Genomic DNA, 27,760 nt, shown 5'->3' on the forward strand with positions numbered 1-27,760 from the left:
CTCGGTGCGGCTGTCCTGTGCTTGTTGGCTTGCGCTTGCTGTATTTCCTGGGCCATAGCTATCGCTGCTTGCGCAAACTCCGTGGCGTCCTGTAGTCTCTGAATAAAATCCTCCGCTGTCGCTTCCCCCTGCGTCGTGTCTTCCGTTCTTCGATGCTCAACTAACTGGATTGGCTCGTTGTGGTAGCCGTGCATGAAGAAGAACGGACTCAGTCCGGTGGAGGTTGCTTCCTCTCGTTAATAGTCGCCATCGCGATTGGAAGCAAGTCTAACCAGTTCTCCTGCAGATAATTCGTCCATATCCGAAGAATCCTCTCTACCTCTTGGTTCATTCGTTCTGTTGCACCGTCGGTTTGTGGATGGTACGCCGTCGACAACCGCTGCTCGATCCCTAGCATCTGACAGAAACTTTTCCACATACCACTGACAAACTGGGGACCCTGATCACTGGTTATAGCCGTTGGGATGCCATGGACAGGGTAGTGTCGTTCGAAGAGTCTTCTTGCAACCGCTTCTGTGGAAATATCGTTCAATCCTTCGAGTTCGACGCCTTTGGTGAGTCGGTCCGTGACCACCATGCAGTTCGTCGCGCCATCTTTCCCCGACGGTGGGAGGTCAGTAATAAAGTCAATGGTAATTTCGCTCCATATGCGTTGCGGAATAGGGAGCGGCTTTAGGAGTCCTTTCTTTGTATCCCTCCAGATGGTGTTTCGTCCGCAAACCTCGCAGTTGCGCACAAACCGACGTACATCGCTAGCGGCACCCGGCCAGAAGAAGCGTCTCGACAGAGTCGAGTACGTGAGGTCCCTTCCAGGATGTCCGGTGATATGAGAGTCGTGAGTTTCCTGGATGATCTTTGTACGTAGCGGCTCCGAACCGGGTATCCAGACGCGTTCTCTAAAGCACAGCAGGCCTCTATTGTCTAATGAGCATTCTGAAATGCTGACAACCTTCTGTAACTCTGTTGGCAAACTCTTCGCTCCATCTGCTACCAGCTTCGTGAGTTCTTGATAAAGCTTGTCTTCTTGCCGTGCGGCGTGCCACAGCTGCTGTAACTCCTCATCTTCAAATATCCTGATCTCTTTTCCGAAGTTGATTTCCTGGGCACCCTCGTTGTTGGTAGACAATGTCGATATTGGGACCCTTCTAAGGTGATCATTTTGGAATAGCCTCATAATGCGTCCCTTTAGTCGTTCATCGGAGTAGTTGGCCGGCATATCCTGGTCCCGTCGAGAGAGTGCGTCAGGCAATCCGCCCTTGCGGCCCGGCCTCCATTCGAGCTCGAATTGGAACCTGGACAGGAACTCCGACCACCGCACTTGTCTCTCTGTCAACCTCCTTTCCGAGTAGAAGTACCTCAGGTTCTTGTGGTCCGTTAGGATCTTGAAGTGCTCTACTGCCCGTAGCTCTGGTTCCCACTGCTCCAAACATCTGAGAATGGCGAGTAGCTCCTTGTCATGGATAGCGTAGTTCGCTTCGGCTGCCGAATGTTTCTTCGAGAAGTATGCGACAGGTCGTACCAGTCCATCCTTATCATCTCTCTGCAAGAGCACGCCTCCCGACGCGAACCCTGAAGCGTCTGCTTCCACGATAGTCTCCCTTTCTGGATGGAAGTGTGCAAGGATCGGGGCCGTGATCAACAGGTCCTTGAGCTTCTCGAAGGCTTCTTCGCACAATTCATCCCAACGGAATGGCACGTCCTTCTTCGTTAGCCGCGTTAGCGGCTCCGCTATCACCGAGAACTCTGGCATAAACATCCTGTAGAAGTTCGCGAATCCAATAAAACTCCTCACGGACTTAACATTCGTCGGGTTGCCCATTCCTTCACAGCCTCAACCTTCTCAGGGTCGACTCGGATCCCACACTCCGCCTCGATGATAAACCCAAGGTATTTCACAGCCTTGACTTCGAATTCACTCTTGTTGATATCCAGTTGCAGCCCGGCGTCCATCAGTCGTTGGAGGACCTTGCCGACCTTGTCGCGGTGGTCTTGCAGGCTTCCAGAGGAGAAGATCAGGACATCGTCGATATATGCTGACACAAAATCGTCTAGGTAATCCTGGAGCGCGCTGTTAATGTACCGCTGAAAGGCTGCTGGTGCGCCTGTCAGGCCGAATGGAACTACCAGCCATTCGAAGGATCCATAGCGCGTTCTGAAAGTTGTCTTTCCTCGTCGCCGGGGCGACCCTGATCTTATGGAACGCTGCTATAACATCTACCTTGGTGAACCACCTTGCCTTGGCTATCGTTCGCAAGGTCTCGCTCAGTAAGGGCAAGGGATAGCGGTCCCTCTTCGTTATATGGTTCAAACCTCTGTAATCCACGCAGAAGCGGATGCCTCCGCCGGGCTTCTTCACCATAAGGACTGGTGCCGCGGCTGGCGAGCTGCTGACTCTAATAAATCCCTTGTCGAGTAGTTCTGTGAGAGTCTTCCGTAGTACCAATAGCTCCTCGCGGGACATGCTGTAAAGCGGTCCCCAGGGTAGGGCTTCTCTCGGCCATGCTCGTCTTTCAGCACTTCGATCTTCAGGTCCACACCTGGCCGATGAGGGGGCAGCTGGTCGGCCAGTTGCTGAGAGAAAGCTCGAGACCACTTGTGGTACTGTGGTGGCAGCTTCTCCATTACGTCAGTCTTCGGTTTCGGTCTTAGGGCCTTGTCAATATCCGCCATCGTGACCGAGTGAACTCCAATGCCGCCTTTGCGTTTGTCACGGCGTGCTTCTGCTAAAAAGGTTGCGGCCATGACATTAGAGACATCTAGCTAGGGAGGCTGGTAACGTCGTCGGTCTCGTACTTGAACTCCATTGGACCCGATCTCGAGATATCCTTCCTTCGCATGGATGTGAACATCCTGGTCTTCCATCCATCGTTTACCCAGGATCATATCCCAGTTCAGATCGTCGATGACGTACATGAAGACACGATGCTGCTGATGTCCATCGAGGTCGATCGACACATACGTGATCTTGTCGATTTTGACCTCCTTGCCGTCTCCGGCTGCGTTCTCCAAGATACGCGGCTGAACGCGTATATGTGGCAACTGGAGAGAGTGAAATGTGCGCTTGCTAACCGCGCCGTAGCAGAGGCAGCCATAGTCGACAAGAGATGGCACGAAGTCTGTGCCGTTCACCCTGACGTCTGCTATGAACGGTTCTCCGTCCATTTTTGCTTTTCCGCTCACATCCCATTCTCTCACAGCCGCCGCGTGTCCCTAGTCTGAATCTTCATCGCTATGAGAAGAAGTATCGTCTTCGGCGACCTCGGCTTTAGTGACCGCTGGTCGTGACGGGGTCACGGCATTGACCTGAGTGCGTCGGGTCGTGTTTGCGGGTCGGATAGGCGCAGCCAATGGACAGCGCTCGATTCTGCAGTTGTCTCTTCCACAACGGAGGCAACGCCCTTCACGGTAACGGGCGTCCATCTCGGCCTGGTCGACCCACTTGGCACGCTTGCCCAACAGCGCTTGGTCTTCTGGTCGCTTGGATTGGTAACCATATGTGTTCTTATCACTGCGGGTGCGCGCAGCGTTCACTTTCGCGGATGCTTGTAGAGTTGGTTCCCATTCCATCATATCCTCTCGTCTAACTTCGGTTTTCTGGCCAGACTGTTTCTGGGCAGCCTGGCCTCCATGATTCTGGTGGTTGTCATAGTTGTCCGAACTCTTTGTGTTGCCTCGAGGCCTTTTCCACTGACCCAACAATTCCATCTGGCTGCTCAGCGAATCGCACCTCCTCGCCAGCCCAACATAGCTGCTGATGGCAGAGGGTCAGAGCCTATGAGGGCTGCTTTCATTTTATCGTTTAGTGCCTCCTGGAGGTAGGAAATCTTGCTGTCATCTGGCCAATACTCGGCGTTGGCGTTGGCGATCTCCCTCTCAAAGCGGGGGTAAAAGGACGTGAACGGTTCATTCTCTCCTTGCTTAATCGAATGCAGGTTGCGTGTAGCTCTCTGCTTGCGATCCCTCTCCCCGTACAGCAATTCGAGGCGGTTGAGTAGTTCAGCAACATTGAACGTTTTCTTCTCGGTTTGCATCTCGACAAATGTGGTCACGTTGTCTTTAGCCTTGCCTTCTAGGCTCATGAAGATGTACATAAAGTGGCCTTCTGTATCTCCAAGGGCTTCTTTGTCGACTCGTAGCTTTCCCTCGGTTTCTAGTTTCCAGCTTCGCCACTGGGCCTTGTCGCCGCCGAATTTCGGTATGTCTCGTAATTTGGGGCGCTTGGTTGGGTGAGGGTTGTGAGTGGCGACCACACGGGTGTCCTCAATGGGGACAGCCGGGGTGACAGATGGCGTTGGCTCTAGGAGTTCAGACGAACGGGCTTGCTGGTGTTGTTGGAGTTCCAGGGCAATAAAACGTTCTTCAAACTGGGTGTTTCTTCGGGAACTCTCTTCTCTCAGACTTCGTATCTCGGCAACCAGGGCGCTGAGGACGTCCGGCTGCATGTTGTTGTTATCTTCGGCCATCGCGACTTCGCTGAACGCTAATAGTTCGACGGGACTCAGTTTGGTGTCTTCAGTGTCTTCGGTGTCTTCAGTGTCTTCGGTGTCTTCGGTGTCTTCAGTGTCTTCGGTGTCTTCAGTGTCTTCAATGTCTTCAGTGATCTTGATAGTATGTGAAAGGCCTCTAGTGAGTTGATACAACTAACTAGTCCCTATGCTGTTTACTATCAAGATAGAGAAGAAAGAAAGAAAGAAAGAGAATCTACTACATGAGAGCACAATAGCATTTTATAGCTTCGAGCCAATGGAAGGTTCTAGAAGCTAGGCGGCGCAGCCGCCGTTAAAGCGGCTTGCCCGTTACATCAGGATCGAAAGGAGGCCGACGCCAAGCCTGAGATGCAAGTCTACGACGCTTGCAAGGAGGCAAGGATCCAATACAGCCGTCGCCGCTGTTGGTAGCGATTCGTTTTTCTTGCAACGTCATACCGATTGGTGCTCAACCGTATCAAATTAAAATACTTCGAACACCCGTTAAGTTGCCAAGGCAAGGGGCTTAACGGCTGAATATCCAGCCCGAAGGGTAAATATCGTAACCTGCAATTCACTTTCCTAGGGGGAGACCCCCTAGAACCCCCCATTCGCCTGCCGCGGGCACACCAGCTGTTCAAACCGCTTCAAACCTGCACTGAGGGAATTGACTGATAGTTAGGGAGTCTCTCTGCTGCTTCCCAACAGGCCCAACCTAACTATAACTATATACTATATATCGAACCTCCCCTTTCCCCGCAGCTTAGAGGAACATGCCGTTTAGTCAAGGTAGCGTGGTGGATATGGTGGGTCGGTCAGCTGTTGACCCTGACGCCGTTGTTGGTCAGCGAGGCGCATCTTCATCCCTGCCTTATAGTTAGTCGTGAACGCGGTACGTAGGAAACGCAGGCGTGTAAACCTTCCGTCGGCGTGTGGTTATAGAGGCTCTGACGATCGAAAGGCACCTCAAGGAGTAAGCCTTGCAGCGACGTAACCCGTGAGACAGCAACATAGCTAATGCCGGCCTGGAAGTCGCGTGTAGCGAGATCAGTAACTATTTGATCCTTCGTTAGGCTCTGGCATTTGTGAACAGTGATAGCAAACGCCACCATCAGGGGAAACTGCGTGCGAGCGCAGGTCTCGTTGCCCACAAGGAAGTCTCGCCTGACTGGGAGGATGGGTGAGATTTTCCTGCCCTCGTTAGTTGTTAGATACGGCGGTCCGTCGTAGATATCAAAGTCCACCATAATAACGGCTGGGGGGTCTTCCAACGGGTCGGCGCCTGCGTTCCAGGCGATATCGTATACAGTACCCTGAGCACCGTTAACTAGCCAGCTGGCTGCCACAGATTAGTCGTGAGCATCACCCTGGTGCCCTTAGCAACAGGGAACTTGTTAGATAGGTTGCCAGCACTGTCGCTTGATGCCTGTCCCGCGCCGTTGCCTTGATTCTTTGCCTCGACCTGTATTGCCGGGGCGTTGAGGTGCACCATATGCTCGTGGTTGTATTGGTTGACCCGGGCCTTTGTAGAATACACTCGCAAAGCGGTCCTGAAGCCGTCAACCTCGCTCTGCGTCAACCTGGCCTGTACCCGATTGCTAAGGAGGTTCCAGGATGGTATAGATAACTTGACTTCACGCAGTTCCTGTAACGCCTGACGGAACTGGGCCTGGTCATCACCAACCTGGCGCTGTACCGTGGTCAGGAAGACGGTGCGGTCAAATAGCCGGTAGGCCACCTGCCCTCTCCTTTCCAACGAAGACAGGCTGGTGCTAGTCGAATACAGGGCTTCTGTCGGACTGGTGGTAACTGGAAGAAATCGCCCACAAGCAAGACGCTCACACCACCGAAGAACTCGAGGCTACGCTGTGGAAAGGCCTGCCGCAGACGGGAATCGATCCGCGCGAGCTGCTCAAGCCCTAGCATGCTCTTTTCATCGATAACGAGGTATTTGACGTGCCGTAGGCGGGACTGAAGGGCGGCTGCGTCGGCTGGGGGAAGGTCGGTAAAAGTACCACCTACTGGGAGGCGTAGCAACGAATGAATGGTGCTGCCTTGTATCTGGTTACTCGCAACGCCTGTTGGCGCCACGCGGCAAATAGGGCTAGAATTCGGTAGGGCGGCTGCTTGAAGATGGGAAGAAAGCACCTTGATAAGGAATGACTTGCCTGTGCCACCACCGCCATCAACGTGGAGAAGGATTTGAGTAGGATTTGCGCCTGGAAGTGACCCATGAATGTGTCGTACACGAGCCGTTGTTGTGGGTTCAGCGTATTACGCCAGTGAGGGCCAAGGACCTCGACATCGTTGGCCATGGGGTGGCTAGCGATAAGGTCTTTCCAGTAGCCGTCTCGAAGTTCCGGATAAGTACCCACATGCCGTGTCCAGTCGTAATTGACGTCGATATCGCGGCGGCCAAGTAGGTCAAGATCCTCCTGGGTAAGGGGTTGTCAGGTAAAAGGCGGCGAGGCGAATCCAGTCTTCGTCATCAAATTCTTCCTCCACAGGCAGAGCCTCGTATTGATCATCTTGAGGCTGTAATCGAGCCTCTTTTGCCGACCGTAATGGTCATCACCATGACTGTGGTGCTGCCAACAATAGGAGAAGGCCTCAGCGTGAGAACCAAAAGCTGGCCATCAAATGTGAGGAGATCATCAACCCGCCGATGTGGGTGGTTTAATGTTAGCTTTGCACGGCAGTAATCTAGCCACTGTTGGCCTTCTGGAGCAGCCTGATAGCGAGGAAAGTAAACCAGCACACGAGGCCTACCGTTAACGTTGCCTGGCTGCCATTGCTTCCACTTGGAAGGGTCCCTAGGGCGGAAATTCCAGCACTTCAGGAAGGAGACGTAGTTTAGGTCCGCTAGGGCTTCCGGGCGTTGACAGTACTTTTCGAAAACGTTGGGGGCCTCGTCAACCTCATCGCCATCAATACGGAGGGAGCGGGAATGCCTGTCAGGATTACGACAGTCAACGTACAGGCAGGTTCGTGAGCCTTCCTGTAACGGCAGGCCGAGGAGCAAGTGGCTGACCTCCTGCTTCGAGTAATCCCGCTCAGCAACCAGCTGATTAAGGAGCTTTGACGTGAAGGAAATCAGGGGGTTGTGGTCCTTGACCCGGGACATCAAAGCCTTCCCAATCTGGGCAAAAGACTCGCTCTTCTTTTCCGACTTGGAGCAGTATTTGGCCGCGTAATCGATTACCTGCTGGAGGCTCGTGCAGGGCGAAACATCTGTATTGGCTAGCCACGCAACGGTAAGCAAGCGGTTGTAGTGGTTAATCTGGCCATCGTTCCTCTCGCCCTGAAGTTCCAGTGCTTAGAATGAGGAACCTTGTCAAGGGAGGCTAGCAGGCGCTGTCCGTGAGGAAATCCAAAGCGGCACTCCACCTGCTTGGTATGCTTATTGAGCTGCATACAGTAGTTGTTGCAGCGGTGGCGTTGCACGCGGTTGACCACCATTGATAGGAACTGAACCGTAAGGGGCTGCTCCAATAGATTGCCGATCAGGGGATTCCCTTCCCCAGGCGCCTGTATTCGCTGAGGCTCTGGGTTGACAGCAGATACGTGATATCCCCAGATGCGGGCGAATTGCTCCGGACTGATCGTTGTCAGGATCTAAGTCTGGGTGGCCACTTAGCCAATATAGGCCGTGGTGGTGACTGGAACCCCTGCCCTGCCACTCGTAACGGCCCCAAAAGTCCGTTAGGTTGAACTTCTGCTTCAGGACAGTAGTCCTAAACAGCGTATAACGCTTATGGAAGTGGTAAGCGGCGATGTGGGCGTTGTCTCGCAGTAGTTGCCGGGACAGGACCATGCGCGCCGCCTCAGGAGCTGCTTTCCACTCTTGGAATCGAGGCATGTGACGATATAGGGACTCCCAGTGGTAATCGGCCGCACTTGCAGTAACGAAAAGGCCAGGTCTGCCCAGATTGTAGGCATATGCTTCCAATTCCTTTCTTTGCTTATACCAATACGGCCGGGTGCCCCTGATTACCGCGGCTTGGCGCGTGATCGACTGGATCAGGTCCTGAGCCTCTGGCTCGTCAGGCTCAGCCATCGCTTCCTCTAGGTCAGCGCGTGTAAGGGTTGACGGCGGCTGTCGCGTTGCTTGACGAAGTAGTCACTTCGCTTTCGGACCTGCGCACGTAACAGCGTGTTGAGGGCGACGAAAGGCCACGTCTTATGGCGGGCAAAACGTCCGTCATGCCATCTCATCGCATGGCCAAGGTAGTCCTGGTACGTGATGCTCCGTAGGCGAGGCTCCACGAAGTCGGCCTTGCCGTCAGGGTAGAGGGTAGGAACGCGAGCGTTAGCAGCGGCTGGGAACGGTTGAATTCGTCGATAGGGGCCCTGCGAATGGAAGGCAGCGGCATCCGGTGGAGAGTTTGCGCGCTACGCGGCATATACTCCAGATCAGTCATGCGCTCAGGTTAGGGCACCATCAAGAAATCGGGACTGCAGAGCGTTCAATTCGGTATCGGAAACTTGCAAATTCGGGATCGCTGATGCGTCGGCGTCGCTAGGATCCTCTTCCACAGCCTCCTCAACGGGCCCTTGGGGGACCTCGCCGTCAGGCATGTCAGCCACTTGGCTGGCAATGGAAGCAACTATGTTGCCATCAAGAGGAAGCCGGTGCAGGCGATCCTGACTCACGGCGATATCGCGATAGCCCGGGTGGTGGCGTTGTAGGTAATGCAGCCAGGCCAACAGGCATGGGCGGCGTACCCGAAATCGCGAGCAAACTGTTGCCGGAAGCGAGGGTCGCCCTCCATATTAGTAGGCCGCAGGAGGACGATATCTAGCTCTTCAGGTAGGACTGGGAGCTCTTCAAATAGCCTGCCAACATTGCGAAGGAAGTGGACAACGTGACCGCGATATTTATATTGAGCGCCACGTACCTGCAGGACCTTCACGTGTACGTGAACCCTAGCAATGAGCATCTCCTCGACCATTGTTAGATCAGGTAGATTGCCGGGGACTTCCCCGAAGTCAAGGTTGTTCGCAGCGCTAAAGAAGTAGGGCTCGTGAGGGGTTTTCTTCCTGTCTCGACCAATGCAGCGGCTGCAGATTTTCAAGCTATTTCGCTTCATATCGAACCAACGCTCCTGGCAACGAATGCAACTATGCATCTTGTCGTCATTCAGCGCAGTATAGAACTCCCTCACAAGAGCTTGATCTTCCTCACTAAGGGCAGGCAAGTTAAGGTCACCTGTAAAAGGCGGATCAATACTCTGACCAAACTGTCGCGCTTGAGGCTGTGTGCCTTGACGAGTATAACGGCCGCGGCGATGACACTGTGGCAATAATGAAGGAGTGGTAGGAAGCGATTCCTGTGGTACAGGGTGCCTTGCACAACAGGTGCCGTAGAAGCAGTGTCTTGAATCGGCGTGCCCAGAACTACTGTTGGCAGGACATGGGTAGGAGGGATAGGGAAGGTCCCCCAACAGCACTTAGGGTAGATGGCCCCAGCGGAGGTATAGGCAGTCCCAGTGCAGGCGCCTGGCCACGGAATAAAGCAGGCATGACATGAGGTTGTGGGCCGTTCACAGACGCAGGCGTTGGCGCAGTCCGCTTTGGAGGCGTCAGGTTAGCTAGCGAATCCGTCCTCTTCCTGGTTCTGCGTGGCGATAGCCTCAAGGCGATATTCCGCATTGCGGCAACGGCGGCTCGAGATTCGGTTACCCGTTCCTTTCGGCGTGCCTTACAGCTAGCACAGTCTCTTGTAAACTTCGTAGGGTCCTTGACGCTTCGAAATTCGACTTCGGGCAGGTATTGCTTGCAGGTATGGCAGTTCCGAACCGCCTGGGGTATATCGTCCTCCATCTGGCTGTATATGTATCCACACCATAAACACCTAGACTGCTCGATTTCGCTCGGGCAGGGAGGCTCTGCGACGTCCTACGTGTAATACCGTGATAGATCTCGATGGGGAGGCTGTCTTTCAGGTAATTAGATCAGGTCTGAATGATCAGGAGGAAACTGCACTGCTTCCCGGACAGGGTAGCCAGGGAATCTTGAGAGGTAGGCCGGCAGCCGGAGGTCATGTGTGAGCCTAGATACCGTTAACAAACTGATGTGGTTTGACAGGTTCGACAGAAAAGGGGAGCAGCCGCCATGTAGTTTAGTGTAAGGAGTATGGGGCACGGGGGCTATTCAGTCAAAATCGTGCATAGCAACGCAACAAATTGACCGCATGGAAGAAAGGAAGAACTGAAAACTCCTGAAGACTTTGCCAAGCAAGCTAGTTTCCTTGTCAACGCTCAGGGTAGTTTTGCGGGCCTTCCTTTGGTGACGTTATCAGTCGACCAATCCGCGCACGAGTTGAGCACGGGCCAGGCCAATTAGCCAATCAGAGGAGGTTTTATGCCTTGCTTTCTGACTGAGTACGAGAGGAAGGCTCGCCAGCCGCGGCTCGCGCAAAGAAGCCTTTCGGAACGAAATTTGGCGACAAGAGAACCGGAGAAGAGTTGGCTACAGAAGAGAGAGAGAGAGTTGGCGACAGTAGATAGGAGACAGGAAGAAGAGTGAGGTCGAGATACGAGACACGGCGAGAGACGTAGAGCATTATCGTGAGTGAAACCGAGACAGAGCGTCGGGGAGGCAGGCTAGGCCGCTGGAGGGAGATTTTGTTTAAAAGGCGCAAACTCAAAGGGCGTGGAGAGACGGCAGGGTTGAAGAGAGATGTGAGTGGGTAATGCATGTCTGGGCGAGTGGAAGGCTCGGAAAATTTACATGTGCTACCGGTATAAGTCGTAGGTATAAACAGAATAAGGAGTATATTGGGGAAGTTTTGACTTGATCGTCTTCATGAAAAGGAGAACAAGAAGAGAAGAGAATGTGCTATTCGAGCCTTTGGCAGTTGATTTTGAGGATGATGAGACATGTTGTCATGTTGTATTGTTTCGTTTGAAGCTTTAAAGTTTAGAGAATATTCTTGGGCGGACGTCGGGCGCGCAGTGGTCGGGAAGATATCGACGCGGGAGGTCTGATAGAGCCAGAGGCGGATGTGTCTTGGTGATTGACCTGTTCGGTGTCCGTCTCTGACTCTGCGGGGTCTTCCGGGGACAGAAAGGAGGAGGTATCGGATTTGGGGGAGTCTTGACCGTCACAGTCGGTGATTATGGTGGAAGTTTCGGGAGAAAGTCGCGGTCTCTTGGTTGGGGTTTGGTAGGGATCGGGCATTGACCGACTTGATGCCAGCATAAGGATCGACTGGGCCAGAAGCATGCGGCGTGGGGAGGCGGGGCTTTGGGCGGCCTTGGGTTTCTTCGTAGAGGTAAACCTGGCCAACGCAACGCTATAGTCCGAGGATTGCCGACCGCGCTCTTGGGTGTCGTCGGCAGTAGTTGTGTTGCAGAAGCCTGGTCGGACATGGCCTTGTCGTGGAAAGTCCACGTGTCGGGGACGACGATGAAGATATAGTCTTGGTCGAAAGCCGGGGCATGTTTCATGATCTGGTGATCCAGTAAGCCGGCGATTTTGCCCGTACAGGTGAAGAGAGCGTTCGACTGGAACTGGCTGTCGCGCCTCTCGGTCATCTTCTTGCATAGGGAGGTCCAAGGATTAGCGTGAATGGGAAGATGACGAAAACTTGGAAGGGTGAAAGCCCTTGAAGGGGTTTTGCCGGGAATCCCAGGACAAATAAAGGTGGAGAGCTGGACAAAGCCGCAGCAGCTCAGCTGGGTGTCGTCAAGGGCCGCAGCCGAGTTTCCATGCAGGAGGTCGCGGCCGGAGCCGATGACAGGTCCCATGAAGGAGACAATGGGTTGTATCGTTGGGAAAGTATCCACCGAGCTGAGGGTGCGAGTGACAATTCTATGGATATCGTCAGGGAGGGCAGTGGCGACAGAGAGATTTGGAGCATAGACTCACGGTTGGTAGCTGTGATCGCGGACTATAAGCGCGGGGACGGTGTATTCTGTGATGTTATCATCGTCCGACTCAAGCCATCACGTCGCTCGATTTCCCACGTCAGGGCAAAGGGATGAACACGGCCGACCATGAAGAACCATTGCTCGGTCCATTCCGAGGAGATTATCTGTTGGTTGTATATGGAAATATTAAGGCTGAAGAAGATGCAGGTCGATGGATTGCCAGTATCTGACCGGATTGCTGCATACCCGGAGTCGACAGCCATGAGGGCGTGGGAAGGAAGACCTCGCTAGGGTTTCTGCGTTGAGTCCTTTGACACGATGCTCATTCTGGTAGGCGAACCTAGCCGGGCAGCCGGGCTGGACAAAGGCCATCATGGACATGTCGGCGCCAGCATTTTCTGGCTGTCAAGAGGTTGCCGCGGGGAGGACGAGGTATCGACGTTGAGCTGGGAGGCCGACATCGTGAGAACATGGCAGATGTAGTCACCGTGGAAGTGTAAATGAGGGGTTACGCAGAGTGGAGGTGGGCATCCTATAAAGCAGGTTTTCTTGCTGCTCGAAAGAGGGCTCGCGGCTAGGGTCGGGGAGACTTAAGAGTCAGAGAATGCTACCTAGATGATAGATCAGAAGCGGGGGTATGCGGGAATGAGCTGGCGAGGTTCTTGAACAGTCTCGACCATCTGGTTCTATGGTCGTGAGTGAAGTAGGAGCCGGGGTTGGAAGTTGAGTAGGGGTGATGGCTATGTCGCGAGAAGTTGGAGGTCGGCGAACAGTAAGGTTAGTGTGGGTAAGTCTGCGGAGAAAGAAAGTCCAGCAGTACCCTTCGGTGTCATCGTTGCATGGAGTAGATAGCAAAGGCGACAATAACGAATGAGAGTGAAGGAAAGAAAGAGGTTATGGTAGTATTGCAGGGTCCCTTTTGACGGTCGTCGGTAGTTGGATGGGCATTGCGTGCGGCTGAGCGAGGCGGGTGCCGACCGTGTCGAGTCCACTATTGGGACACGGTGAAGTCGGATATAGGGGACGAGCTGAGGAGGAGGATGCGAGTTGGTCACGAGAACTCTCCAAGAGGGTTTGCAAGTCGAGACTCCGGTGGCTAGCGACTACAAGAGGACAGGCAGGGGGATCCTGGCTGTCGCTTTAGCATGAAGGCCGTTGATGCGACGTTGGTGGTGGCGAGGGAGCAAACCTAGCCGGGTAGTCCGGTTGCACGAGGGACACCGTGGACATGTTATCGCCGGCAGCCTTTTGGCTGTTGCTCGACGAGGTGGAGTGGCAGATATTGATGGAGCAACTGATGCGCAAGGTGGGTGGGAAGGCGTTGGAAGGGCCGGAGAGTATGGTTGGAAGTGTGCGGCGGGCGGTTGGCGCGGCCACCCCATGTGCCGGAGGTCGGCAGTAGCCAGGATTCGCTGGAGTGCGCAAAAGAGAGCACGGCGATGGAAGGGCCGCCTTTGGCAAAGCTGGGGTAGCAGGTCGCACGTGGAGACCAGCCGAGGGTCGGGACGGTGGACGCACATAGGGAGGGTAAATGGGGGATTACAAAGGGGTAGTAGTATTGCATCGCTTCGGTACCATAGGCAAGCATTATAAGGGAAGAAATGCCACGGCCATGAGAGTAGTGATCGTTAGGAAGCTTCCCACTCGGAAAGAAATAGTGTACGCCAAGAAGCGAGATTATCCAAGTGGAAGTGCTCCGAGCCAAAACTTTCTAGCCTGTTGCCAATCCACGCTAGTCGACGTCGAGGAGGCAGTAGCATGGCGGACAGTCCTGCAGGGAAGCTAGGCGAGGCGGCCGCTCACCGTGGAGCCTGTTCGTTGTCAGTCGAGGATGGAGAAGAGGGTAGGAACGGGGAGTGCCTGTTTCGGGGTGCGGAGATGATACAGGGCAACTCCGAGAAGGGCACGGAGCACGGGAGACAAGGTTGGGGCGGTTCGGGAGATACAGATCAGTGGCGAATGAAGCATTAACGTTCCGGCTGATTCAGCCTAAGCAGTCTGCGGTCGAAGAAACCGCATGGAGAAAGCATGCAGGGGCGATCGCAAAGTCACTGCCGAGAAGACCGCCGCGAGGCGGTTTGCGGTCAAGCAGAGCACGGAAGTCCCGTAATTTGGTCAGCAGCGGAAATTCCGCGCAACGTCAGTCACCGAGTCCGCTTCCGAGGTTCGTGTTGCCTACAGAACGTGGAGACCAGGGGCAGTGGGCTCTGACAGTCCGCCCTTCATCGGCCGTTTTGCCCCAGGAGAGGGTCCTGAAGGTGACGGGCAGGGAGATAAGGCGGCGACCGGCGGTGTCCCGGATGTTCGTTCGAAAAGGGACCGACGCTCCGACCTATCCAGCCCAAGGATACGACTTTCCAAGACCTAAGACGAACGGCGCAATTTGCAGCATCGATTGCATGGGGTTTGCCCAAGCTCCGTCGGGGACCGGTTCGGCGGCCAAGGGCACAGGTGGGTGTGGACGATGGCGCAGCAGAGGCAGCGGACGGCTCGCTGCGCGGACAGAGGCAGTCCCGGAGGCGGGAGAAGAGAGCCCGTCTTCCTAGCCGGGATGGGCGCCCGATAAAACAGGTCCGAAGTGGAATCGGAAGGCATAGGAGACGGGAGCTGCAGGCCGAAGACCTGGCGAGTGTGCTGCGCTTTTTGGAGGAAGACTTTGCCTTGAAGGAGAGATTGTCTAACGATCAGACGTGGTGCACGCCAATACCGCTCGAGAGGAAGGTGTCGACGGTGCGAGACTTCTATCAGGCGTTCCACGATGCGAGCACGTTGCCGATACGGACCTGCATGGTGTGCTACCGCAAGTGTACGAGAGGAGAGTTGAGGGGATTACATGGGATCATTGGCTGTCAAGTTGCGTACCAAAGGGCGGCCGCTCACCATTTTCATGCCGGAGTTGCTTTCCTGAGGGCGAGTCCGTGTCGGTGTGCGCCGAGTGTGGCCGATGCCTGGCGCGCAGGAGCCTGTCGCCGGCGATCCACCTTCACAGTCGCCTTGGCTGCGAGCACATGTTCCCGATGAGCTCAAGGGACTGACGCCGGTCGAAGAGAAGCTCATCTCGCTGAACTCATGTTACGGGTTTGTCACGAGATATAGCATTCCGGGCGGGCAGAGACAGAGCGTGAAGTATCCGAGGCATGTCAGGGGCCACATCACAGTGTTTCCGAACAATGTGCAGGAGCTGGCCACCAAAGTGCTCCCGCACCCCCTTTTGCAAGCACTGGACGAGATCCACATCTCGTGGCAGGGCGCGGAGAAGCCGGCACCGAGCGACCTGTCGAGTCTCTTGTCGGTGAGGCGGCGGGTGGTCGAGAGGGCCCTTGTCTGGCTGAAGCGGAACAACCCCCACTACGCCGAGATCGAGATCGACGCGGCGGAGATGGAGAGCTGGGGAGACTCGATACACGGGGTACCGTCGTCGGTGTGCGATCGTATGGAGCGGAACGAGCCGTCTGGGTGGGAGAAAGCGCGGACGGCGCACGTTGTGCCGCCCACGGAACGCGCCGTGGACGAGGAGGGCCGGTGGAGATCGAGGAGCTCTTCGCCCTGCTCAACCAAGGACAAGAAGCCGGCGGCCAGGGTGAAGGTCACGGGCCCAACGGAGAAGGCGCGGTTCGCGATGGAAGTGACGCCTGCCCCGACCAGAACGTTCCAGCGATCAACGAGGTGACGTCTTCTGGCATGTTCGCGCTCGACGGACCGCCAGACGTCGCGGACGTGGAGAAGCTGCAGTTTGCCTGTGACGCTGTTGGTGAAGGTGCCGACGACGGCCGTGCGGGCCGAGAGCGTGGGTCGGGTCCCTAGCCGGGGTTCGGGGCGTGGCGACGGTGGTTGTGAGCCATACATCCGGGTTTCGCGGGGGTGAGTTTACCGATTCCTTTGAGGCGTCCTTCTTTGCCAGGACGTTCCCGACCCTGTTCCCATTTGGCGTTGGGGACCAAGGCTGGTTGAAGAGACCATGGTCGACGCGGGAAGGTCACGGCCAACTTGCGAGGCAGGGCTGTCGAGGCAGAGGCGGCCGCGGGAGACCCCGTATCGTCTCGAAGCTTGAACCTTCAGGCGTGGGCCGAGATCGTGCTCCGGCGCCATGGTGGTCGATTTGCACTGCACCACATCTTCGCATTTCTCGTCTTCAACATGGGGGTGCGGTCGAGGAACCGCCGGGTCAGCATGTTGAGTGTGGGGAGGAAGAACTTCCGCAAGGTAGAGCGCATCGTGCGTTCGATGACCACAGAAAGGCTAGCGGCGGCGAGGGTCGAGTTGGAGAGCTCGGGTAAGACGACCGATGGTGACGTGAAGGAGCTTCTCAGGAGCCTCTCGCTTTACGGCCACCGGCAGCCCATGTCGAGAGGTCCGTCTCAATATGCGGCGGAAAATCCAGTCGCTCATCGTCGGATATGGCGTGCCGGCCATCTGGTTCACCATCAACCCGAACGACATTACGAACCCGGTGAAGCTGCGACTGGCGGCATACCGCACACGCGATCCCGACGCGGCCGAGGAGTTCTTAGAAGGCCTTGGGGATGCGTATAAGCGGGCACGGCTGGCGATATCGGATCCCATGAGCTCGGCCGTGTTCTTCCACCGCGAGATGAAGCTGTTCTTCGATCATTACGTGAAGGTCGGTGAAGAGTCGGTATTCGGGCGCATCGGCAAGTACTATGGCGCCGTGGAGACGAACGAACGAGGGCGCTTCATGTTCACGGCTTGCTCTGGCTGCACGGGAACGCGCATCTCAGCTCGATGCTTGCCGACATCCACGGGGAGGATCAGGCGGCGTATCGCGAGCGAATCGTCCGATACATCGATAGCGTCTTCTCAGAGGTAAGAATGCCTACCTAAGATGTGCCACCGGGAGCCTGAAGTACTCTTCTGATGGCCAAGTGGGGCCGGGTTGACGTGCAAGGCAGGATCTGGACCAGGAAAGTTTTTGCGCCGTGCAAGCGGAGCGATCTGTGACGGGCGGTATTGGTTCCCTGCTGGACAACGCCGCGCAGTTCTCGGCCGCGTTTATCGAGGAGGCCAACTTCTGTGCCGGCGCGACGCAGGTGCACACGCATAGCCCGACCTGTGTGAAGTATTCCTTGGGCAAAGGAGGGCGGAAAGGGACCTCTGCCGGTTCAAGGCGCCATGGAGGTTAGTCGACAAGACCGCCCTCACGGCAGACGGGGTGCTGCAGATCCGGAGGACACACAGCATGGTCAATCGATGGAACGAGGCTATTGCTGTCGGGCTCCGGCACAACCATGATATTTCCTTCATTGCGACGCAGCGCAAGACAATGGCCCTCATCTATTATGTCACGAACTACGCGACCAAGGTGGAGGACCCGGTGTGGAAGCGTGTGGCGGCCGCGGCCGAGCTCCTGGCCGCCTCAACAGGTGATGGCACGGCAAACGGAGGGCGGGACGGTGGCGGAGACGCTGCCACCGATGACCCTGTCAAGGGAACAGGACGCGACAGTTCCTGATGAGAGTGGCGAACCGCGTGTTCACGGAGCGTCCGCTATCACAGGTCGAGGTCGTCGCTCACCTTCTCGGATATCCGGCCGAGTTCACCGACAGCAGCGCGTGGGCGTACCTGAACTGTTCTCTGCTGTACTGGGAAGTCTTTCGGCGATGGCGGCATCTCCGAGAAGCCAGTGGCGCTGCGGCTACGGATGACACCTTGGATGAGTCGGTCGTCGTCGAAGAAGAAGGCCTGAGAATCTCCCACGTCGAGGCGTACCAGCACCGGGAGAGCTGCTGAAAGGCCTATGCCTGTATGACTACATATCGATCGTCAGACTGAAACGCATCGGCAACGACGAGAGCTGGGCGGCTTGGGGAGATGTCTTTCGAGGATGGATGGGCGCCGGGACGACGCTGGGTTCAGGTGCTCAGGCGGCCGGGCAAGCACGCTACCGTCTGCCTCGACGGCTACCTGAGCAAGGACTTCACCTACGATGACGAGTCGTGCTACCGGAGGTGTGTATGGCAACTGCTCTGTCAGCGGGCATTATCGGAGAGCTAACCCACCCCTGAAGGGCAGCCGTGCAGCATCTTGCGCTGTTCGTGCCGTGGGAGTCCTTCCTGGGCGAAGGAACAGGTGAGATCAACAGCATCTGGGCGCGGGCTCGAGACGCTATGGCCCCGAGAATATCATGTCTGGTCGACAACGTGCAGCTGCTTCGACGATCCGCCGAAGACGCAAAACGCGACGCCAAGCAATGGGCAGCCTCGTCCGGCGATGGCGACCCGACGGTCGCACACGTCGAGGAGGGTGGAGCAGGCGAGGCGGGCGCGGAGTCTGCAGCGACATATCAGCCCAACAGCATCGGAGACGCAACGCGGCTCATCGACGTCGTCCGAGGTGCAGTGGGAGCGAATCAGGTGACGGCCAAGTCGCCGGAGCTCATGGCAATGATACAGCAGCTCTGTCGGTTTCAGCAATCGGCGCTGCGCTCGACGGCCGAGCTCGAGGCCACGGCGCTGATCGAACGAGGGAGAGGCGGTTAAGCATGCCAGGGCGGGTATTTTCCGGGGCCGCACTACCGCCGCAGGATCAGGTCAAGGCTATCAAGTCGCAGCAGGTAAGTGCCTCGAAGGAGAGGAGAGGATGATCCAAGGGATACAAAGCACGCCCGCCGCCTGGGAAAGCGATCGCCGCGCAGCGTTGCGAAGGGTGATGACCGGTTTCGGGAGGACGAGGTCGAAATGACGATGGCCGACTCCGACGAGACCGCTATCGACGCAGGGGCGGGAATGGACGTTCAGTTTGGCCCATCAACCTCCTTCCTCGCGGCGGGCAAGGTGTTGGCAACACGGCTGACGCTGAACAAGAGGCAGTCCATCGCTTTTCTGATAATATGCCGCCAGCTCGATTTGATGCAGCAGACCGACGGGGCGATGCCTGCCAGCTGCGCCAGTTCGTCGGTGGCGAGGGCGGTACCGGCAAGTCGCGAATCATCGAGGCACTCGTCGAGCTGTTCAGTAAAAGAGCCTTTCGAATCGTCTGCTGATCACGGCGACGTCGGGGACTGCGGCGGCGCGGATCAACGGCATCACGATCCACTCCGCCTGCGGGTTCACTAAAGACCAAGGGGCGGGGGGCGCGAACATGGTCAAAGACCTTGACGGGGTGCGGCTGCCGAAACAGGCGGAGCGGTTCATCCACGGCCAGTCTCGAATGGATTGGCAGGAGAAGGATGTGCTCGTCATCGACGAGGTGAGCATGCTCGGGGCGCGGACGCTGCACGCCGTGAACGAGCGGCTTCGCCGGCTTCGCGGATCGCGGCAAGATTTCGGGGGGATCCCCATCGTCCTCTTCTGCGGAGATTTTCAGCAGTTCCGGCCGGTCCATCGAGGTCGATCGTCCTGCCTAGCGCGGCCATCTCGTGGGACGTAGACAACTCGTTCAAGGCCGAGCAGCGTCACCAGCACGACAAAGCGCACGCACTGTGGAAGAGGTTCACGACGGTCGTCATGCTGGACGAGCAGATGCGCGCCGCCGGCGACCCGGAGCTGCAGAGGCTGCTGAAGCGGATCCGTCTAGGCGTGCAGGATCGGACGGATCTAAACCTCCTCAACTCAAGGTGCTACCGGGAGGAAGGCGGATCCCTTGGGAGACGGGCATCACCGTGGTGACGCCGCTCAATAGGAATCGGTGGAACCTGAACATGGAGGCGAGCCTGGCGTTCCGGGTCCAGCAGCGGTCGACGATGCGCATTTTCATCTCCGAGCACAAGTGGAAGGAGGAGCTGCCGACGGAGGAAGAGGCGATCATGATACTCAACCAGGGCGACGATAGCGCGATCCCGGTGCCGGCCGTCTTCATGTTCGTGGCCGGGATGCCCATCGTCGTGAACCACAACACCCACCAGGGGCTGAAGCTAGTGAACGGCGCGAGCTACTCGGCGGTGGAGGTCATTGTCGACAAGGCGTACCCGGGGCATCGGATCTCGGCCGATATGACGATCCACTTCGGGCCGCCGGCGGGGATCATTCTCGAATCGGAGACGACGAGATATCTCCACTTCGTCGGGATGCCGCCGGGCACGATCTTGTTGACACCCATGACCGTTAAGATACAGTGCCAGCGAAAAAGGCCGTGGCAACGCAACGACGTCAGCCGAAAGGGTTTGCCGTGCGCAGCAGCGTTCGCGTGCACGGACTACAAGGTGCAGGGCAAAACGCTGGAGCGCGTGGCCCTCGAGCTGCGAGGACACGGACGACGAAGATGGATGGAACGGTGGTGCCCTCGCAGTGCGACCCGTACGGCCTGTACGTGCAGCTATCGCGCTGCCGAACTCTAGACGGCATCATGCTCGTGTCCAAGGTGCGGGACAGAGACTTGGTGGGCAACCGGGTCCCCGAGGAGATGACTGCCGCACAGGCCAGGCTCGAGGTACTGAGCGAGAGGACCGTTGAGGAGGCGTTGCGCTGGCTGGACGGTGATGCTGAAGAGTCAAGGCGGCCGCGCTAGGTGACGCGATGAAGAGTTCGGCAGGCGGGAAGAGTCGGCAGGCGGCAGACAGGGTGGGAGGCGCCTAGTGGTGGGATAAGGCACGCGAAAAGGCAACAGAAGCCGGGGGAAGGGCAGCGACCAACGAGGAGGGAGGCAAGGAGGGACCAATCACAAGGGACCAATCAAGGGCGGAGAACTTTTGGGGAGAGGGCGGGGTCTGCGGGCACGTTAGAAGGCCTTTCGTTCCTCAAGGCATAAACATCCGTACGAAGAGCAAAATAGTCTTGGCATAGGCTGGCTACCTTTTGGCAAGGTCTTTTGCCCCTCTGGCTGCTTTAACGGCCCTTTCTGCATCAGCAAAGGCGGCTTGATGATCTGTCTCACCGTCGACCGAAGTAGCTGCCCGTTCGGCATCATTGGCGGCATTGCTGGCTTGCTGAGCTGTCTCAGCGGCTTCCTTGGCTTTTGCCTCTATCAAAGCTGTTTTCTCTGCATGATCCGGAGCCGTAAATAAGGGAAAGCTCCCTTTCCACCCCACAGCATCCCCCACGCTGTTCATGAAGTCTATGGCATACTGATATGCCGTTTTTCCTCCGGCTGGATCTTAATTTTTCTCATCAAGCTGTGGCTGAGGGCCACTAGCAGAATACTGGTCGTATTTGTGGTCATATTCCGTATTGGCGATGAGGTCCTTTTCTGGATTGGCCTCATATTCTGCGAATTGTTCGGGCGCGGAGTCCAGGGGTATTGCATTCCAGCCAATGATTTGGTCCCAGTGTATCCCGCCCAACGCGTCATACTCGGACAACGCTTTGGCGTCCGACAGTAGGTCCATGCTTCCGGACAGAGGAATCACATTCGGCGTTGCTTGTATGTGATAGACATATCCATGAGTGCCCTTGCTCTGTGTACTACGATGCTTGGCGTATGCAAGCGCGACTTTGAAGTCGGTTGATGTTGAGATATACGCCGAAATAGGTTTGCCATAGTCAAGCGAACGGAAGCTTGTCAGACATTTGGCTCCACACGGGTCAGAGATGGCATCAGGCAATTGATGAGAATTATCTAAAGAACAAGAAGTGAATGAACGAACGCACGGAGTTGTGCAGCTCTTTATACGCAAATGAAAGGTCCGTCGCGTGATTACGCAGTACCGGTAGTGGTTGCCTAGCAGGCAACAGCGGCGTTGCGAGTAACATCGCCACTTCATGAATAATCATCCTAGGCAGGCTTGATATGCGACACACCCCAGCGTTGAGTGATCAAGTCAACGCTGCTAAAGCTATCACAACCAGCCTGACCTAGAAGGTCATCGACATCCCACTTCCAAATTTGCTTCCTCTTGATATCTGTCAGATTCAGCATCGATCTGAAGTGCTCGAATTTCGCTCTCGATAGCGCTTTGGTCAATCCGTCTGCTGGCATCTGATCAGTCTTCAAGTATTCCACTAGGAACCTACCCTTCTTGAATTCCTGTTTTAGCCACATGTTCTGTATGTCAACGTGCCGCAACTTGGTCGTGATTCTCTGGTTCTCCTCAACCACTAGTCGGATCGACTGAAGGTTGTCGCAGTAAATCTTCAGAGGCCCGAGATCAAGAGAGATATCCTAATAGTCGGTCCAGGGCGTAACTCTCCTTGGTTGTTCTCTCTAGGCTGAGAATTTCTGCTTCGGTGGTTGAAGTCGTGACTGTGTCTTGAGTCCAGCTTTCCATATGACCGGTCCGTTGAACAACATCATCACATATCCCTGCGATGAACGACGGGTCTCGATATCATCTCCAAATGACGCGTCGCTTGCGATCACAAGTACCTCTCCTGATGCATCCCGTCGTACATGATTGCAAGGAATCTCGTTGAGTATAGGTATCGGATGCATTGGTTTGCGGCTTCAAGGTGTTCAGGCGATGGGTTTGTCAGGAACCTCGCGAGCTGGGCTGCTGCTCGTGCTATATCGGGTCTGGTCATGGCCGCGATATACATCAAGGATCCAACTCGTTCCTGATACGCCTTTATCTCTTCCTTGGTAGCCTGCCCGTTGTACTTGACGAGCGGGATCGTCGCGATGGGGATTGATGGTACTCGGAGTTTCAAGTCGCTGAGCTTGAACTTTCGCGCAATTTTCTCGACGTACGCGTCTTGGCAGAGGTAGATCTTCCTGTTTGGTCGATCCCTTACAACTCTGATGCCAAGATACCACTTAAATTCTTCTTCGCGCAGATCGTATTTGGATTGGAGATGCTGGACCAGGTCGTTTACCGCCTTCTTCTCTTGCCGTGGGTTGAGAATCAAGATGTCGTCGACATAGACAAGAGCCAGGATTTTGCCGTTGGTAAACACACAAGGTTCTTCATCCGTACGGTCAATCCCTGCCTCCTTGAGGGCCTGGGAGATCTCATTGTACCAGAGCAGTGGAGACTCTCGAAGACCATACAAGGCCTTGTCAAGTTCCGCGATCATGGTTGAGCCTTCTCCAGGTTTCAAGAAACCAAGTTCTACAAAGCCTTGCGGGAGCCGGACGTAGACGGGATGGTCCTTCTTTAGGTCGCTGTACAGGAAGGCGTTACCAACGTCGAATTGTCTAACGTCAAGACCGAATCGGGCTGCGATTGCCATCACGATTCTGAAGGTTTTTGCTGCAAGGGTGGCTGCATATGTCTCCCGTCCGTCGTCCTCGTCCTGCAGGTCGCCACGGACGCAGATCCGAGCTTTGCACCTCAGCGAATACAGGCTCCTGGGGAAGGGAATCCCCTGATCAGCAATCTATTGGAGCAGCCCCTTACCGTTCAGTTCCTATCGATGGTAGTCAACCGCGTGCAACGCCACCGCTGCAACAACTACTGTATGCAGCCCAATAAGCATACCAAGCAGGTAGAGTGCCGATTTGGATTTCCTCACGGACAGCGCCTACTAGCCTCCCTTGACAAGTTGCCTCACTCCAAGCACTGGAGCTTTAGGGGTGAGAGGAACGATGGCCAGATTAACCACTACAACCGCTTGCTTACCGTTGCATGGCTAGCCAATACAGATGTCTCTCCCTGCACGAGCCTCCAGCAGGTGATCGATTACGCAGCCAAATACTGCTCCAAGTCAGAAAAGAAGAGCGAGTCTTTTGCCCAGATTGGGAAGGCGCTGATGCCCCGGGTCAAGGACCACAACCCCCTGATTTCTTTCACGTCAAAGCTCCTGGATCAGCTAGTTGCTGAACGGGATTACTCGAAGCAGGAGGTTAGCCACTTACTCCTCGGCCTGCCGTTACAGGAGGGCTCACGAATATGCCTATACATTGACTGCCGTCATCCTGACAGACATTCCCGCTCCCTACGCATTGACGGCGATGAGGTTGACGAGGCCCCAACGTCTACGAAAGTACAGTCAGCGCCCGGAAGCCCTGAAGGACCTGACCTACGTTTCCTTCCTCAAACACTGGAATTTCCGCTCTAGAGACCCTTCCGCATGGAAGCAATGGCGGCCAGGTAACGTCAACGGCAGGCCCCGTGTGTTGGTTTACTTTCCTCGCTATCAGGCTGCTCCAGAAGGCCAGCAATGGCCAGATTATTGCCGTGTAAAGCTGACATTAAATCACCCACATCGCCGGCTTGATGAGCTCCTCACTTTCGACGGCCAGGCTTTTAGTTCCCACGTTCAGGCCTTCTCCTATTGTTGGCAGCATCACAATCATGGTGATGACCATTACGGCCAGCCAAAAGAGGCTCGATTACAGCCTCAAGATGATCAATATGAGGCTCTGCCTGTGGAGGAAGAATTTGATGACGAAGACTGGATTCGCCTCGCTGCCCTTTTACCTGACCACCCCCTTACCCAGGAAGATCTTGACCTTCTTGGCCGCCGCGATATCGACGTCCATTACGACTGGACACGGCATGTGGGTACATATCCGGAACTTCGAGATGGCTACTGGAAGGACCTTATCGCTAGCCACCCCATGGCCAACGATGTGGAGGTCCTGGCCTCACTGGCGTAATACGCTGAATACGCAACAACGGCTCGTGTACGACACATTCATGGGCCACTTCCAGGCGCGAAATCCCACCCAAATCCTTCTCCACGTTGATGGTGGTGGTGGCACCGGCAAGTCGTTCCTTATCAAGGTGCTTTCCTCCCATCTTCAGGCGGCCGCTCTACCGAATCCTAGCCCTATTTGCCGCGTAGCTCCAACAGGCGTTGCGAGTAACCAGATACAGGGCAGCACCATTCATTCATTGCTACGCCTCCCAGTAGGTGGTGCTTTTACCGACCTTCCCCCAGCCGACGCAGCCGCCCTTCAGTCCCGCCTACGGCACGTCAAATACCTCGTTATCAATGAAAAGAGCATGCTGGGGATTGAGCAGCTCGCGCGGATCGATTCCCGTCTGCGACAGGCCTTACCACAGCGTAGCCTCGAGTTCTTTGGTGGTGTGAGCGTCTTGCTTGTGGGCGATTTCTTCCAGTTACCACCAGTCCGGCAGAAGCCCCTGTATTCGACTAGCACCAGCCTGTCTTCGTTGGAAAGGAGAGGGCAGGTGGCCTACCGGTTATTTGACCGCACCGTCTTCCTGACCACGGTACAGCGCCAGGCTGGTGATGATCAGGCTCAGTTCCGTCGGGCGTTGCAGGAACTGCGTGAAGTCAAGTTATCCATACCGTCCTGGAACCTCCTTAGCAGTCGGGTACAGTCCAGGCTAACGCAGAGCGATGTTGACAGCTTCAGGGCCGCTTTGCGGGTGTATTCTACCAGGGCCCGGGTCAACGAATACAATTACGAGCATATGGTGCATCTCAACGCCCCGGCAATACAGGTGGAGGCAAAGAATCAGGGCAAGGGCGCGGGCAGGCACCAAGCCACAATGCTGGCAATCTATCTAACAAGTTCCCTGTTGCTAAGGGCGCCAGGGTAATGCTCACTACTAACCTATGGCAGCCAGCTGGCCTAGTTAACGGCGCCCAGGGTACTGTATACGATATCGCCTGGAACCCAGGCGCCGAACCATTGGAAGATCCCCGGCCGTTATTATGGTGGACTTTGATAGCTACGACGGACCGCCATATCTAACAACTAACGAGGGCAGGAAAATCTCACCCATCCTCCCAGTCAGGCGTGATTTCCTTATGGGCAACGAGACCTGCGCTCGCACGCAGTTTCCCCTGATGGTGGCATTTGCCATCACTGTTCACAAATGCCAGAGCCTAACGAAGGAGCAAATAGTTACTGATCTCGCTACACGCGACTTCCAGGCCGGTATTAGCTATGTTGCTGTGTCACGGGTTACGTCGCTGCAAGGCTTACTCCTTGAGGCGCCTTTCGATCGTCAGAGCCTCTATAACCACACGCCGACGGAAGGTTTATAAGCCTGTCTCCCTACGTGCTGCGTTTACGGCTAACTACAAAGGCTAAAGCAGGGATGAAGATGCGCCTCGCTGACCAACAACGGCGTCAGGGTCAACAGCTGAGCGATGCACCGTATCCACCACTCTACCTTGACTAAACGACGTCTTCCTATAAGCTACAGGGAAGGGGGAGGGTTGATATAGGGTATATAGTTAGATTGGGCCAGTCAAGGAGCGGTTTAAAAAGCTGGATGGCCGCTGCAGGCGAAAGGGGGGTTCTAGGGGGTCCCCCCTAGGAAAGTTGAATTGCAGGTATACGATGTTCACCCTTCGGGCTGGATATTCAGCCGTTAAGCCCCTTGCCTTGGCAACTTAACGGGTGTTCGAAGTATTTTAGCTTAGTTGGAGGGAAAACCATCCCACTTCATCTCATCCATATGCAAAATGCATCACATGGACTTTGTTGACATGAAGCCAAAGTCTATTTCCACGCGTAAACAGATAGTTAGTACATAAAATTCGAATCATTCAATATGACGAGCACGTGCACTGTGCTGTTTGTGAGGCCTTGCGAAGACAAACTCTAAAGATAAGAGTCACATATAGTTGACACCATTTTTTACTATATAATCTCTCCCAACTCTTTCGAATCCCATGACGGCTGACTGGCTGCGTCTCCACCCCTTTTCTGCTGGTTTGTCCACCCGTGTTTATTCCTGCAATGCTCTTTGCATGCCGCGTACTGTGTGGATGACGAAACCGCAAGTGGAATCGTTGCACCGCAAACCGTCGCTCTCCGGCGGCGCGATAAACGGGATCGAGTCCGCGGTCGGCGGCGGAACTCGGAATGCGGTCAACCCGGCTTGGTCTTGGTGAGCTCCTCTCGTGACATGCCGTACAACGGTCCCCGCGGCGGCTCTTTCTCCTTGCCATCGGAACCCTTTTCTAACTGGATCTTGTGGTCGCAGCCTGGGCGGTGCGGAGGAAGCTGGTTCGCTTGTTCTCGATTGAAGACGGATAAGTACCTGTGATAGTGACGAGGGAGACCATACGACTGGCCGACTGCCAGTCCAAATTACAAAGAGATTTTTTATTTCTGTCCAAGGGGAAGTAATTATATTTGCGCAGTCGTTAAGCGGCTTATTAGAGGCTATCTGATATATCCTTGTCGACGGATCGTTGCAGGAACACAGGTGAGGGTTCATCGGTGTCGAGAAGAAGGTCCGAACGAGTTGAGGTCTCTAGGTCTCTCTAGGTAATACAGCTTGAAACCAGGTAAGAAGGGAAGTCTGCAGACTGTTATTTCTTCTTCCTGGACCACTGAGGGATCCGGAGGATCTCCTATTCGAACGGGGACCCTTTGAGGAGTCCGGCATAGCTATTACTGGCTCGGGGACCTCAAGAGACTGAACTATCGATCTCATAGCTAGAAGAGCTATTCGATCGGGGAGATGGAGCTGATGTTGCTGACGTAGATGACTTACGTGGCCTTCGGTAAGTGGCAAGAAGTGCCCTCTTCCTGATAGAATGTATACTATACCTGAAAACGGGATATCAACTTGGGAGAAGCTCGGAGGGATATAAAAGGGGCTGTTTGGACGGGAAAGGAGGCAACCGGGGAGAGAGCGATCAACACAATATCTGATCG

General features: G+C 55.5%; 7 protein-coding genes across 7 annotated transcripts; 2 read left to right on the forward strand and 5 right to left on the reverse strand.

Annotated features, from left to right (window-relative positions):
* Positions 1 to 672: 672 nt before the first annotated feature.
* Positions 673 to 3,162, reverse strand: HRG_11810 (reverse transcriptase (RNA-dependent DNA polymerase) domain-containing protein; the record flags this gene model as incomplete). Its single annotated transcript, XM_044870280.1, has 9 exons — positions 673 to 695; positions 741 to 752; positions 973 to 1,492; positions 1,553 to 1,728; positions 1,917 to 2,163; positions 2,219 to 2,290; positions 2,357 to 2,487; positions 2,538 to 2,601; positions 2,794 to 3,162. 9 exons carry the CDS (start codon positions 3,160 to 3,162, stop codon positions 673 to 675), a joined length of 1,614 nt encoding a protein of 537 aa, XP_044714775.1.
* Positions 3,163 to 3,713: 551 nt separating this feature from the next.
* On the reverse strand, positions 3,714 to 4,463 carry HRG_11811 (retrotransposon gag protein; the record flags this gene model as incomplete). The annotated part of the gene is made up of 1 exon (XM_044870281.1): positions 3,714 to 4,463. The coding sequence occupies one exon, from the start codon at positions 4,461 to 4,463 to the stop codon at positions 3,714 to 3,716; it is 750 nt and encodes a 249-aa protein (XP_044714776.1).
* A 783-nt stretch (positions 4,464 to 5,246) lies between these two features.
* Positions 5,247 to 9,556, reverse strand: HRG_11812 (ATP-dependent DNA helicase PIF1; the record flags this gene model as incomplete). The annotated part of the gene is made up of 17 exons (XM_044870282.1): positions 5,247 to 5,332; positions 5,386 to 5,542; positions 5,636 to 5,748; positions 5,841 to 5,928; positions 5,983 to 6,051; positions 6,100 to 6,156; positions 6,309 to 6,437; positions 6,536 to 6,592; positions 6,635 to 6,901; positions 7,027 to 7,046; positions 7,236 to 7,767; positions 7,995 to 8,064; positions 8,147 to 8,309; positions 8,364 to 8,418; positions 8,461 to 8,531; positions 8,612 to 8,858; positions 9,365 to 9,556. The coding sequence occupies 17 exons, from the start codon at positions 9,554 to 9,556 to the stop codon at positions 5,247 to 5,249; spliced, it is 2,373 nt and encodes a 790-aa protein (XP_044714777.1).
* A 1,831-nt stretch (positions 9,557 to 11,387) lies between these two features.
* Positions 11,388 to 12,490, reverse strand: HRG_11813 (uncharacterized protein; the record flags this gene model as incomplete). The annotated part of the gene is made up of 4 exons (XM_044870283.1): positions 11,388 to 11,678; positions 11,786 to 12,281; positions 12,339 to 12,360; positions 12,466 to 12,490. The coding sequence occupies 4 exons, from the start codon at positions 12,488 to 12,490 to the stop codon at positions 11,388 to 11,390; spliced, it is 834 nt and encodes a 277-aa protein (XP_044714778.1).
* Positions 12,491 to 15,284: 2,794 nt separating this feature from the next.
* Positions 15,285 to 20,803, forward strand: HRG_11814 (PIF1-like helicase domain-containing protein; the record flags this gene model as incomplete). The annotated part of the gene is made up of 20 exons (XM_044870284.1): positions 15,285 to 15,418; positions 15,476 to 15,920; positions 15,986 to 16,091; positions 16,145 to 16,282; positions 16,353 to 16,555; positions 16,722 to 16,972; positions 17,080 to 17,164; positions 17,251 to 17,388; positions 17,435 to 17,476; positions 17,520 to 17,721; positions 17,787 to 18,019; positions 18,215 to 18,306; positions 18,366 to 18,757; positions 18,847 to 18,911; positions 18,979 to 19,254; positions 19,478 to 19,685; positions 19,727 to 19,913; positions 19,979 to 20,357; positions 20,412 to 20,583; positions 20,634 to 20,803. 20 exons carry the CDS (start codon positions 15,285 to 15,287, stop codon positions 20,801 to 20,803), a joined length of 3,918 nt encoding a protein of 1,305 aa, XP_044714779.1.
* A 1,784-nt stretch (positions 20,804 to 22,587) lies between these two features.
* HRG_11815 (reverse transcriptase (RNA-dependent DNA polymerase) domain-containing protein) lies at positions 22,588 to 23,400 on the reverse strand (the record flags this gene model as incomplete). The annotated part of the gene is made up of 2 exons (XM_044870285.1): positions 22,588 to 23,223; positions 23,284 to 23,400. The coding sequence occupies 2 exons, from the start codon at positions 23,398 to 23,400 to the stop codon at positions 22,588 to 22,590; spliced, it is 753 nt and encodes a 250-aa protein (XP_044714780.1).
* A 1,718-nt stretch (positions 23,401 to 25,118) lies between these two features.
* On the forward strand, positions 25,119 to 26,270 carry HRG_11816 (ATP-dependent DNA helicase PIF1; the record flags this gene model as incomplete). The annotated part of the gene is made up of 5 exons (XM_044870286.1): positions 25,119 to 25,396; positions 25,448 to 25,523; positions 25,706 to 25,791; positions 25,854 to 26,125; positions 26,185 to 26,270. The coding sequence occupies 5 exons, from the start codon at positions 25,119 to 25,121 to the stop codon at positions 26,268 to 26,270; spliced, it is 798 nt and encodes a 265-aa protein (XP_044714781.1).
* Positions 26,271 to 27,760: the final 1,490 nt, after the last annotated feature.

The sequence above is a fragment of the Hirsutella rhossiliensis genome, assembly GCF_020360975.1.
Source record: "Hirsutella rhossiliensis strain HR02 chromosome Unknown scaffold00022, whole genome shotgun sequence".
Lineage (NCBI taxonomy): Eukaryota > Fungi > Ascomycota > Sordariomycetes > Hypocreales > Ophiocordycipitaceae > Hirsutella > Hirsutella rhossiliensis.